Source organism: Mauremys mutica, chromosome 6 (genome assembly GCF_020497125.1).
Source record: "Mauremys mutica isolate MM-2020 ecotype Southern chromosome 6, ASM2049712v1, whole genome shotgun sequence".
In the NCBI taxonomy this organism is placed as follows: Eukaryota; Metazoa; Chordata; order Testudines; family Geoemydidae; genus Mauremys; species Mauremys mutica.
Window position 1 is genome coordinate 11,051,179 of NC_059077.1, and position 12,715 is coordinate 11,063,893.

Sequence of the window (12,715 nt, forward strand, 5' to 3'; positions counted from 1 at the left end):
TCCCAGTCCACTGACCCAGGCCAGTCATAGGTTTTTATCCCTGAGTAGACATACCCTTAGTGGTCTGAACATCACGTATGAAATTCCTAGACATTTTGAAACTAGTGGAACTGGGAGAGACTTTGTTTTCCCAAAGTAGATAAACTGAGTGCCATGTCAGGCCTTGGCGACACTAGAAAGGGTCTGCTGGTATAGCTATACTGGCAAACTGCCCCTGAGTCGATGCAATGTATAGAAGATTTCCTTTGGGAGCATAGCCTGTCCCAGTTCCATGTATGAGATAAGCTATACTTGCGGAAAGGACTGTTTTGTCAGTATCCCTGCATCTACACTAGGATTTTTGCTGTGGTTGGGGTGTGATTTTTTTTTCCCCCCCACTCCAACCGCTAGAGCTATGCCAGCAAAACTTTTAAGCGCAGACCAGGCCTCAGGTTTTTTTATGAGACTTTAAAACTCAAGCTCCTGCTGCCCCGTGTGGACACTGAAGGTTAATTGAGACTTTTCAAGTGTCTTTGGCCAAAACTTTCCCCTGGGGTGTATGTTGTCTGGTGGCTTCTGCCCCTGAGGTAGCTGCGTTAATATATGGAGATATACCTATCTCCTAGAACTGGAAGGGACCCTGAAAGGTCATTGAGTCCAGCCCCCTGCCTTCACTAGCAGGACCAAGTACTGATTTTTGCCCCAGATCCCTAAGTGGCCCCCTCAAGGATTGAACGCACAACCCTGCTTTTAGCAGCCCAATGCACATTTCAGGGGTGGTATATCATTGGTGAAGTAGCTTGGGATCATTTGGAATGAAAGATGATACAAGAATGTCAGATACTGTTGTATATTCCCCAGTGCTTTGTGCAATTTTAAATGGATGAAGTGGAGAAGCTTCCTGGGTTTTTGTTGTTTTATCAGTGATTAGGGATTTCGCTGTTAAATAGCAAGTGTATCTCACATGGGGAAAGAGTGGTCCAGTGCCTATGGCACCAGAGTGGGGTCAGATTTGGGCTTTAGTTTGACTCCGCTGCTGACCTCGGGCAAGACACGTCTCCTGTCCGTGCCTCAGTTTCCCCATATGTAACTAGGTTTAATTGTATTTACTTTTCTTTGAGCTATATGAATGAAAAGAGAGAAGCTTTAGTAGCGACTTCAATTTGTGTATTGTAGTGTTTAGGCTTAGAAGAGTATCCCTTTAAATAGTTTGAGAGCCATCTGGTGCTCACTGTGTTTTAAAAGCTGCAAGGAATCAGCCAGAGTAGCAGTTTGTATGAGGCATGTTTGTGTATCTTTAGGAAAGACAAGTATTTGGGATGTGGCTGTTCCTGTCTGGTTTCTTTATATAGTTATTATTGTGTAAAGAGCAAAGAGCATAGAGTTGGCACCTCCTTTCACGTAGACTCCAAAATTCTGTAGCACTTCTCCACAAGCATCTAGTGCGTGGATGCTGTGTCAGTCATTAGCAAATGTTCTGCTTAATCAGTTTACCGTCCTGGCATTTCCACCCTGGAGAGTTTGTGTAGCTGCTTGAAGCGACAGAAGGAAACAAACTCGTATCCTATTGTTGTAGAGGTCTAGGATGTCCAACATCCAGAGCAAGCTCTTGAACTCACAGCTCTTAGGGTCAAATCCTGCTCTTAGATCTGTACATATGAATCCCATTGAAGTGGATATGAGAACATCCATAAACAGAATTTAGCACAGAGAATTTGTTCCTTCATCTGCATTTATCAGCTGAAGTATGGAAAAACTCCCTAATTAAGAACTAATGCTAAATTCTCTGAAACTCATCTCATTCACCTGTGAATCATCCTTCCTCAAAATCAAGGCTTGCTAGTGGTTACACTTTCTGCTGGGAATTTATTTCAGAGAATGTGATGCACCTGGAGTAGGTTATTGACCATCACCTTACTCTGTAAATCTCAAAAGATCTGGAGGGTTAGTTTGGGTAAACATTTAAAAGACTGAATTAGCCCTTTGGACCTGTAAAATAGGTACATTAAACTTTCCCACTTGAATTCCAGCTCTCCACACAGCCGGTTGGGCCAGAAGAACCTTTCTTGCTTTATTTTGGCACTTTCACTTGCAGCCCCAGATGAAACCTGGAACAGCAGAGCCATGTGACAACGCAGAATGACTAGAGGCAGCCCCAAGCCACGATGTCTGAATCAGGGACCAAACTTTCCCAATATTTGGTTTGGAGTTTGACTTTATAACTAGGAAGAAAAGGGAAGTTGTCTAAAGCTTTTCTTACTGATCACTAATTTCATTTTCTTCATCTCCATAGATGCCCATAACCTCGTATCTTTGTGGGTGAGGCTTTAGGGATACACTAACAAAAGGAATGGGAGTACTTGTGGCACCTTAGAGACTAACACATTTATTGTAGCATACGCTTTCGTGGGCTACAGCTCACTAAGGGTACGTCTTCACTACCAGCTGGATCAGCGGGTAGCAATCGATTTCTCGGGGATCGATATATCGCGTCTGATCTAGACGCAATATATCGATCCCCGAACGCGCTCCTGTCGACTCCGGAACTCCACCAACGCGAACGGCGGTAGCGGAGTCGACACGGGGAGCCACGGACATCGATCCCGCGCCGTGAGGACGGTAAGTAATTCGATCTAAGGTACTTCGACTTCAGCTATGCTATTCACGTAGCTGAAGCTGCGTATCTTAGATCGATTTCCTGCCCCCTAGTGTAGACCTGCCCTAACAAAAGGGTATTGTCACATTGGTAGAAATAACATTGCTCCTACTGAGTGACTTACTCCTGTGGTATCTGCCATTAGCATGTCTAGTGTTGTCTTCATGCCTAGTGCTTTAAAGTTTGAAATAGATCTCACAGCACTGGCATGCCTGAAGCTGGGGAAAGGAATAGAGGTAGGGAACTACCCAGGAGACTGCTTATTCAGGAGGTTGAACTGAGGTTTCCGAACTAGTCAAAGCATGTGTAGTCTGCACAGACAAGAAAGACAAGTATAATGTCCCATTGCCCAACTCATTTAACTATGAACCCTGATGCAGAACAATGAGCTACCTTAACCAATGACCCATTTAATTCCTGTACCGAGATACAGTGCATCATTGTTTATTTATTGCTGCAGGTCTGTTGATATCATGGTTTGCAGATTCTAACACAAGATGATGCCAAGATTCTTAGGACCTAATCTGACCCAATTTACACCCATCTGGTGTGAATGCAGCACAGATGACTTTATTCAGCTACTCCTGATTTACGTTGATGTAACTTAGATCAGAGTCAGGCATGTAGATGGGGTCCAGATCCAAAGTTTGAGGCAGGAGCCTAGGTTTTGGTCAGTCCCTATCTGCGTACAGAGAAATTCCGATCTCTATATGAACTTCCCAGAGTTCGGGTTCAGGGTTTTGTTCTGGGCCCTGTTTTGAAATGATGTTCAAATCTAGTTCACTTTTTGTTGATGGGTTGGATGCTGTAGCTGCTTCTTTGCAGACGGAAGCGGCCTCCATTGCTGCCCAGTGGAAGTGGCACATCCTGGTGCCCTGCTTGTTTGACTAGACATTCTCTGCAAGAAACTGCTTGCTCTTTCTACTTGCTCTTTCTACCTCCTGTGGGCGGAGGTCCGGTACAGAGTGCCCATTGCACTTGCATGCATACCAAAGCAGTAACTTGCAGGAATGCTGCACAGCAGAACGTTAACGTCTTATGTACGGTGTGTTCCTCTGTAAGGAAATTAACAATGCAAAATGTCAGATAAATAAGCCGTGTTATTTGACTGGCACGGATGGAAATGGAAGGTATCCCTGACCCTGATCCCATCATCTATTTGGGCACAAAGCCTGGCAAGGGGCCAGGTCAGTTAACTGGGGGGAGCAGTTACAAATGTAGCCTTTCCCCCGAGGTAGGGCTCAAACCTCCCCCCTGGTGCTTGCTACCTTCAGGGGCTGCTCCCTTCTCTTCGCGGGGGTTGGGTCCTGGGTGCAATTGTTTTTATGACGCCTGGTGCCTCCACCCAAGGTGATTCCTCACTGTGCTCAAGTCACAATATTGCGCCCACTGCTGGCAAGGAGTATAAGACACCGCACACTGGAAACAGTGAAGTACCTGAACACAAACCCAGCAAAGAAATGGCACCCCCCAAAATAACAACATAACAAAGAGGGACTTTATTGGGAGCAGGAAGATGGGATCCGGGGAAGGAAAAGGTTAGAGTTAACTAATAATACTAAACATCAACACATTTCCAACCTCCCAACACTGCCCTCTCTTCCCAACCCCCAGCTCCCTCCCTGGCACCTCTCCAGGCGGATGGTACCCAGAGGCTGAGTCCGGAGGCGAGTGCTGCAGTGCTGTGAATGTTGACTGTCTTAAACAAAAAAAAAAGGGGTCCTCTAACAGTGTCTTCGCCTGGGTGGGACAGGGTCCGCTCCTGGCTTCCTGGTCTTCAGTCCTGTGGGGGGGGGGGGGGGTCTCACCTGGCTGTTGGTAGCCAGTGCCGGCTTGGATCTCTGCCAGTCTGGATGGTGGTCTCTGCAGAGTTGTCACTGCCTGGTCCGTGCGACTTTCCTGCTGCAGTTCAAAGACCCCTTTGTGGCATGGGGGAGGGGGTAGTTAACCAGAGGCTCCCTGTGCTGTTCGGCTTCTCTCAGCTCCAAGACCCAACGCTGAAACTAAACCTAGTGTCTGTGTCTCTGAGTCAGGCTGCAGCCTTTCATTGAGGGCTGAGCAGTCCTGCCTCATCATTTACCCAGCAAAGAGCGCAGCAGGAGTTTCTAATTCCTCTCTCCCTGCTCCTGTCTCCAAGCATGTTGGGAAATGGTGTCAGAGCACTCCGGTAGCCATTATTGTCATGGTCCAGAGGGTAGGACCCCCTTTGTGGCTCAGTCCAGCATTTTAGGAGCTGGCAAACTCCAAGAGTGGGTTACACCTGCATAATCAAAACAGTCAGGCAGATAAGCCGACCCCCTAAGATGGTTAGGTAAAAGTAGCAAAAACTGTACGATCCTTTCATAAGCCGACCCTATATTTCAGGGGTTGGCAAACTTTGGCTCCTGGCCCATCAGGGTAAGCCGCTGGCGGGTTGGGACGTTTTGTTTACTTGGAGCGTCTGCAGGCATGGAGCCTCTCACTTCCCCGTGGTCGTGGTTTGCTGATCCCAGCCAATGGGAGCTGCGGGAAGTGGGAGTTGCCGGAAGTGGCAGTTCCCGCAGCTCCCATTGGCTGGGAACGGCGAACCACGGCCACAGGGAGCTGAGGGGCTCCATGCCTGCAGATGCTCCAGGTAAACAAAACCACAATGTATTAGATATTCAATTCAGTGATTCCATAGAGTTTAAAATGATCAAATTTTGGTGTAGACCCATTTATAAGCCGACCCCCCGCTCTTTGATGTGTCACTTTTTTACCAAAAATATTTGGCTTATGAACGAGTATATACGGTAATTAATCCTCCAGAAAACTCCTTTGAGTGAGGGGTTGTTCTTCCCTTTGCATAGGTGGGATACCTTTCAACTTGGTCCTTATGGGAAGGGTGGGCTCAATTGTTCTGGATATGATGGTCCCATCTTAATCCACAGAAGAGATGTAACTTGAGCACAAATGTCTCCATATGCTCTGCCAATGTACCTCTATCATGAGCCAGAGAAACCACTTCTAGAGCCAGCTGACAGCTCAGTCTCTGTGAGTTACACAATTCTTAGTTCCTCTGCCAAAAAGGAAGCCAGCTAGTGTTATTGATGGTGCTTTCATGTGGATATCGGTCTACTAGGAACTGTACTCAAGTCACCACATCATTTAGCTGTAGGATGGTAAGGACTTTTCACCACTACCGTCCCAGGCCAAGGCTAGATCAGTGACCTCTGGCTGTATTCCAGTGGAAATCTGAGTAAAGAATGTGTGCGCAGGATCGTTTCCCCTGAACTTTAAGGTCATATGAAGAACTTTAAAAAGTGGAAAGTAGAGAGCCATGCAAACTGCAGTCCCCACAGGAGAGCTTATCTGATTTCTCCTGCAGAGCTGTGTTCTAGATTGAGGAGGTGCTACAGTGAAACATACAAGGGGACATGTTGTACTGATGACTGGCCAAACTGCTATTTCCCAGGGTTGCCTCTACAGTTTGTTGCTACAAGGAGTGGATTGGGAAATCCTTATTTGCTTTAAGATTTTGTATGTAGCTTGTTCCCTAGAATATTGTTCACTGGATGGTTGGTGTTTGTCTTGGTCTGCATGAAACATGCCTATTTTTTTGCTTTATCTCTATTGAAACTCTATAGCTTCTCCTGTTCATCCGGTCAAGATGTTCAAAAGGGATTAGATAATAGGTGCTGCCATTTTTGGGGTTTCCAACTTGAGGCACCTTAAAGGGGGCCTGATTTTCAAAGGTTGGGGGCTTTCTGAAAATCAGCCCTCTCAGGGTGGGCATCCAGAAACGGAGGTATGTGAAGTGACGAGTGAAAATATTGGCCTCCAGGTTTCCTCCCGAGCCCTAAGCAGTGGTGGAACTTCACTTCGATGCATTTCCAGCTTGATCTGGTGCAAATGAATCCCAAATCTAAGCAGTTTAAGTAGTGTGTAGGTGTATGTATGTTAATCTGTGTGTGTGTGTGTGTGTGTGTGTGTGTTTCATTATCCATTTGATCTCATTGGGGTGCACAAGGTCATTGTTTGTTGCTTGGCTGTCCCCTAGTATTTTAGGCCCAAGTTCTGGCTGGTTCTGAGTGCTGTCAAATCCCATGTGCTTCACTGAAGGCGCTCAGGACCTTGCAGCAGGTGCACATTGCTGTGCTGGATTGGACCCATCTTGGGGAAGCCCAGTTGTGCTCTGTTTTAGTCAGTCCTACGGTTGCTCTTTGACACATGTGTGAGTGCTGACTTCCTTTTTCTTCTCTCTTCTTTCAACAGTTGCGGCTTTGATCACTTCTGAGCTCCTTCCGGTGTCCGGACTATTGGGACTTTAAATTTTACAGACAGTTACCATTCAGTTCCTGGGGTTTCCCCCCTTTTCTCCTCATCACCTTCCCCTTCCCCCTTTCCCTCTTATAAAATTCCAGTGCATTGTGAGATTACCATGGAGGCAAGGGAGACCCTAGGCAGCTCCCGGCAAAGGGGAGGCGAGGCGGATTTCCTGCCGGCCACAGTTGCCTCTGCGAAGCCTCCACCTGCTTCTAGCTGCACGGGGGAGACCATGTTGCCTGCTTCAGGCTCCGGGAAAGGGATCCCGGTGAGCGGAGAACGACTGGAGCCAGAAGAAGAGGACGAATTGGGTTCTGGGAGAGACGTCGATTCCACTTCCAATGCGGACAGCGAGAAATGGGTGGCAGGAGATGGCCTGGAAGAGCAGGAGTTTTCAATCAAGGAGGCTAACTTTACAGAGGGGAGCCTGAAGCTGAAAATCCAGACCACTAAGAGAGCAAAGAAGCCCCCTAAAAACCTGGAGAACTATATCTGCCCACCTGAGATCAAAATCACCATCAAGCAGTCTGGCGAGCAGAAACTCTCCCGAGGTGGGAAAAATAGCAAAGCAGCTAAAGAGGAGGACAGAGGGCACTCCAAAAAGAAGGTAAGGACACCAGTGCTTTCAAGTGGCCTCTTATTTATTTTTCCTCTTTATTAGCTCTTCACAGCTGATGAACTGAGCTGTTTCCCTCCTCTCCCCGGCCCCCTTTGCCTGTTTTTACACAAGATTGTGCTGCATGGATGAGTGAGATAATCGGATCAGACACTCTGAACGATGAGGACCAAATTCTGCCCACAGGTGCATGCATGCAACTCCCACTAGGCCATGCCCCCAGCCTTCTTGGGAAGGTGTTGGGAGCCAGCTGCATGCCTCTGAGGGCAGGATTCGGCCCTGGGTATTGGACTCTGCTTTTCCAGAAATAATAAGAACCAGCCCTGTTACCAAAACAGATTTGGAACACAATGGGTTTTCCTGTTCCTGCTTGCTGTATCGGGGGGACCATCCGCCTTGCTGGGAGCTCCTGGGAGTGGGGGTAACCTGGGTGATCTGCACCTCTGTGCTGTGACCGGTTGCCTGAGTTCATGCAGCCTGGAACCTGTTGCGTTTCTGAAGGTCATGGAAAGGCTAGACTAATCAGCTGAGAACAAAAGGTGTGTGTGTGGGTGTGCGCGCGCACAAGAAATAACCTTCACCCAATTTGCCAAGCTCTGTTTGGTTAACATGGAGCTGATATAAACCAGGGACAATCCAGCATTCCCATGTACAATATGAAGATGATCTTGAATTGTCCTTTATAATAGCCAGTGCTGAGGAGGTCAAAATCCTGATCCTTCAAAGGCCTTTTCTGTTTTGTATGTAGTTGAGAATTAAGATTATTAATTAAATGACCGATAAACGATGTCCCCTGTTTCTAACCGCTATGTGTCTGAGCACAACTGCTCAATCCCTTTGTTTTGTAAGCTTTTGATTGCATTGTCAAATACAGGTATGTGTGCAGAGAACAAACACGCTTGTACCTATATACAGGGCTAATGGCTCCATTACGCTTGATTACAGCATTGTGCGGGCTGTAACCAACACTACAGTTATGGTTGAGAAGATCCCTCCATTATTAGCCCCATTGTCTTCCAGGCGCTTATCATAGTCTTGAAATACCCTTTGGGCTGCAGTTTCTTATTCTTTACATTGGGTGAAATGTATGATCCTGTGTTGGTTTACCCAAAGTGAATCTTAAGGACTGTGAACTCATGAGGACTGAAAGCAAGGAGAATTTTTCTCTGAATCCCAGTGAATAACGTACTGCACGTGGGGGGAATACGTTACGTTTAACCAGTAGTGATTTCTTTGGACCATTTATCCACTATGATGCGGATTTCCAGATATCTGGATATCCACTCATATAAATAAATGCTTAGGCCCAGATACTAAGATCCTTACTCGCACTGAGTAACAATCTACTCCACAAGCTGTCCTGTTGATTTCAATGGGAGTGTTTGTTGTGTGAAATAGAAACCAACATTAATAATGGTATCACAATCTGGCTGTTAATGATTGTGTGTCCAAACAAACTCTTGTAGACTCACATGATTGTGGAACCATACTGATAAGAACACACACTGACTATAGTGATGTATATGGATCAAGAAGAACTTCCAGGGTTTTATTGGAATTCAGGGCCAAATTAAAGGTACTAGCATCGTAGTGTGTTTAGCTGCCTGCATGGCCATCCAACTAAAGTGGTTGTTGTTGTTTTTTTTTTTAAAGTCAACAAACAATAGTTGTGGAAGTGCCATGCAAAACGCCTACAGCACTGCAACTTTCAGGATGAGATTTGACTCATGCAAAGGTCAGGAGATTCAAAGATACGGAGCTCAGCAGCTTTTTGCTGGTGTGTGGGCAGAGTATGAGACTTTGAAGTTCGTGACACCAAGCATTTCTGTAGCACGTAGATGCTTCCATCAGGGATCAGAGCCCCCTTGTGCTAGGCACTGAACACCCATATAACAAAAAGACTGTAAGCTCTTTGGAGCAGGGCAATCTAAATATATGGCAAGAGACAACAGGTGGATACTATCCACAGTCGGGGAGATAAGGGTGAGGTGATTATGATTATCATGACAAATGGGGCTCACAGTTGACCAGTTGCCTAACCGTTGTCCAGTTGGCGTTTCCACGAAGAAGAAGCGCGGAGAGGGATATAAAGGAGGACAATGTGGTAGCTTTGATGATTTTCCCAGCCGAATGTCCCTGCCCCAGAAGAGTTAGCAGTCTGCAGGGCTTGATCTTGAAACCATGAAGCCAGTAGGATTACTCACGTGAGTAAGTGCTGCTCGCCATCCAGCTTGCAGAATCAGGCCCTAAATGAAGGCAAGTTGTAACAGGAGATGATGACAGACCTTGCCAGGGTCAGGTAAGGAGAAGGGAGGTCAAAGGGTGCAACAGTGAAATCATGTGGTTGCTGAACGGCTGATGTGCGTGTCATGAGGGTTACATAGAATTTTTTTGTGAAGATACAGTTAATTTGAGGTTAGAAGGAAACTGCAAGTTGAAACTTGACTTGAACCGGAGCTGAGGCTTTCTTGCCCTTCTGTGGGTTTGTCCCATGTAGAGGAGTATGCATCTCATATAGGGAGTTTTTGCATTGGCTTACAGAAGTACTGCCAGCTTTATTTATGTGTGAGAAAGAGACTGTACTATTTAAACCAGCCAGGGATCTGTGGTGCTTTAGTGGTATTTTATTCCTACAGTTATACTGGCTTCATCTCTTGCTGCTTTAGCAAAAGCAAACTCAACAGATCACCAACGGAGAACAGTAGCAATCGGGAACAATACAGTGAAGCCTGTGGGCCAGATTTTCTGCAGGCCTAACTCCATTGGTCTCAGTGGAGATGTTGGCCCGCTATATTTTTTTCCTTGGGATTGAGAGCAGTGACACTATTCCAGTTTACCACCCAGTTCCGTATTCAGGGCTACACACTACTTTGAACTCCCACTGAGGCATGTTTGTGGATCGAGGGCTCTACGTAGCTAGGCTTGGTGGAATTCAATTTTTATTATTTTTATAATTTTGACGGATAATATCAATGTTTATTTTTCAGCATTTTTTTTTCCATTTTGATCTATTGAAATGTTCACAGTTGTGGGACATTATTTAACCCTGGCATTACAACACGTTCTATACAGTTTAAGGCAGCAGTCTACTAGCTTCTCAAACAGCATTTGTCTTACTTTGCCTATCTCAGAATGTTGATGATTATCGATTATTATTTATTTCGTTGGTTTGTACGTGTATGGTGTAATTGACGACTGTCTATATCTACCGATAAAAATCAAACCCTTCTCAGGTTATCCATTGCCCTTAATGTGAATGACAGTGGTGTAAATGGCTGTTTTACACCTAGAGGACTAGTGTTCGAATTTATTTTTCCCCCCAAGGAGGAGCTAACTCTATTAGGACTTGAAAAATCACTTAGGTTTGTTGCATAATAATTTAAACCACAGCTACAGTTAGTCCCCAGTGCTTACAAATACCTCTTCAGCAGGCTTGCAGGAGTTTCAATACACATAGCACAGAGGGCAAGTAATGAAAACATGGAAGCAATTTAAATAACAGCATGTGGGTACACAAAGGAGTGGTGATGCCAGTAATGTAAAAGAGCTGTGAACTGGGGCGATAGTGTTTATTCAGTGGCCAGGTAGGGAGGGAGTTATGCCTATTTCTTAGTCCTATAGTGTTCTTCTGGGCTAATGCATCAGTTCTCAGGCCATGGCTACACTTGCAGATTTGCAGCGCTGCAGCAGGGTGTGAAAAAACACCCCCTCCAGCGCTGCAAGTTGCGGCGCTGCAAAGCGCCAGTGTGATCAGAGCCCCACAGGGAGGTGGATCAGAGCCCCACGTTAATCCCCACAGGGAGGTGGAGTACGGACAGTGCTGGGAGAGCTCTCTCCCAGCGCTGGCGCTCCGACCACACTCGCGCTTCAAAGCGCTCCCGCGGCAGCGCTCCCGCAGCAGCGCTGTGCAGCGCTAAGTGTAGCCATAGCCATAGACTGGTCCTTGGACCACTGGTGCTTGGTGGAATGGGGTCAGTGGAGATCTGTCTGTTCACCAGGGGAGGGAGAGGAGTGCTCCAGTCTTTGTTTCCAGCAGTTACATTACATTAAAAGAAGCTAGACATATACTAACTACTTTCCTCCTGTTGCTTTTCCATGTGAACAATCACTGCAGTTGCCCGGGGATGTTATGAGAGTGGAGGGAATCCAGGAGACGATTTTATTGGGTGTGGTTCCCATTATGAAAAAGAATTCACAAATCCTCGGCCTAATGGTTTGAGACTTAGGCAGTAATCCAGGAATGTCTTGCTTTCGGTCCTAGCTCTGCCAAGTTTTTTGCCTTAGTTTCCCCCTCTGTAAAAGGAGGCTGATGGTAGTGGCTTGCCCAGTTTGCCGGGCTCCTGTAAAGACGGATTCCATTTTGGTTAGTATTTGTACAGCAATTTGTAAAATTGCTCTGTAAGTACTTGGTAGTATTTTCAGCTGTTCTCTGCACTGGGTTGGATGGGGCTGAGCCATTGGTGTTTACAACACCCATTGTTTTGTATCTGCAGAAGACTTCCTAACTGTCACAGGTGGCTGAGGACGGTCTCCCTTTAAAACGACTAGCCACCCGGTGACTGTCACAGACCCGGTGAAAGGGAGGTGGGTCTCAGCCCACTTGTGACTCGAAGGTATATTCTGATTAAGAAAACACAACATAAGCCACAGCCCCGCTACCTTGCAAGCGTGGCATTTGCGGCACATGCCGTCGCTTCCACACCTGCAGAGGGGCCATTGCAAGTCTGCATCTTTTAGTCGATCCTAGCGCATTTCCCTTTGGAAGTGGGCAAACAAGCTGTCAGCTTTGATGGGCACTAAAAGCATGGCACCACATGCTAAGAAACAATCCATCAACATTCCAGGCCTGTCTCGCGGGGTTTAACAAGCCCCAGATGAAAAGTAGTTCTGTGTTTTTTTTCCTTCCTTTGCTACCCTCTGTATTTTTCTATTGCTGTAAACACTTGATTTTTGTTGTTGTTGTGTTACTTAGTGTGCCAAACTTCCGAGTTCCCCTCATATGCATAATTCACTGCCTCAGGGCATGAAAACTCCTTTTTTTTATGCTTAGGAAGGGTGACTCAAGTTATCAGTGAGATATAAGCAGTGGCAGTAACATTTTTCTTGTGTGCATTCATAGGAAGCTCTGCTCCTTGGATTCTCTCATATATACATCTTGATTTTAAATCAAGAGTGTCTGT

General features: G+C 46.3%; 1 protein-coding gene across 1 annotated transcript in view; it reads left to right on the forward strand.

The window, feature by feature from the left end:
* SETBP1 (SET binding protein 1) overlaps positions 1-12,715 on the forward strand; it is a 323,214-nt gene that overhangs the window by 10,957 nt on the left and 299,542 nt on the right. Inside the window, exon 2 of the mRNA XM_045020887.1 lies at positions 6,869-7,526. Within this exon, the coding sequence (XP_044876822.1) occupies positions 7,035-7,526 (492 nt within the window). The 5' untranslated portion in view covers positions 6,869-7,034. The remainder of the gene's footprint in view (positions 1-6,868; positions 7,527-12,715) is intronic.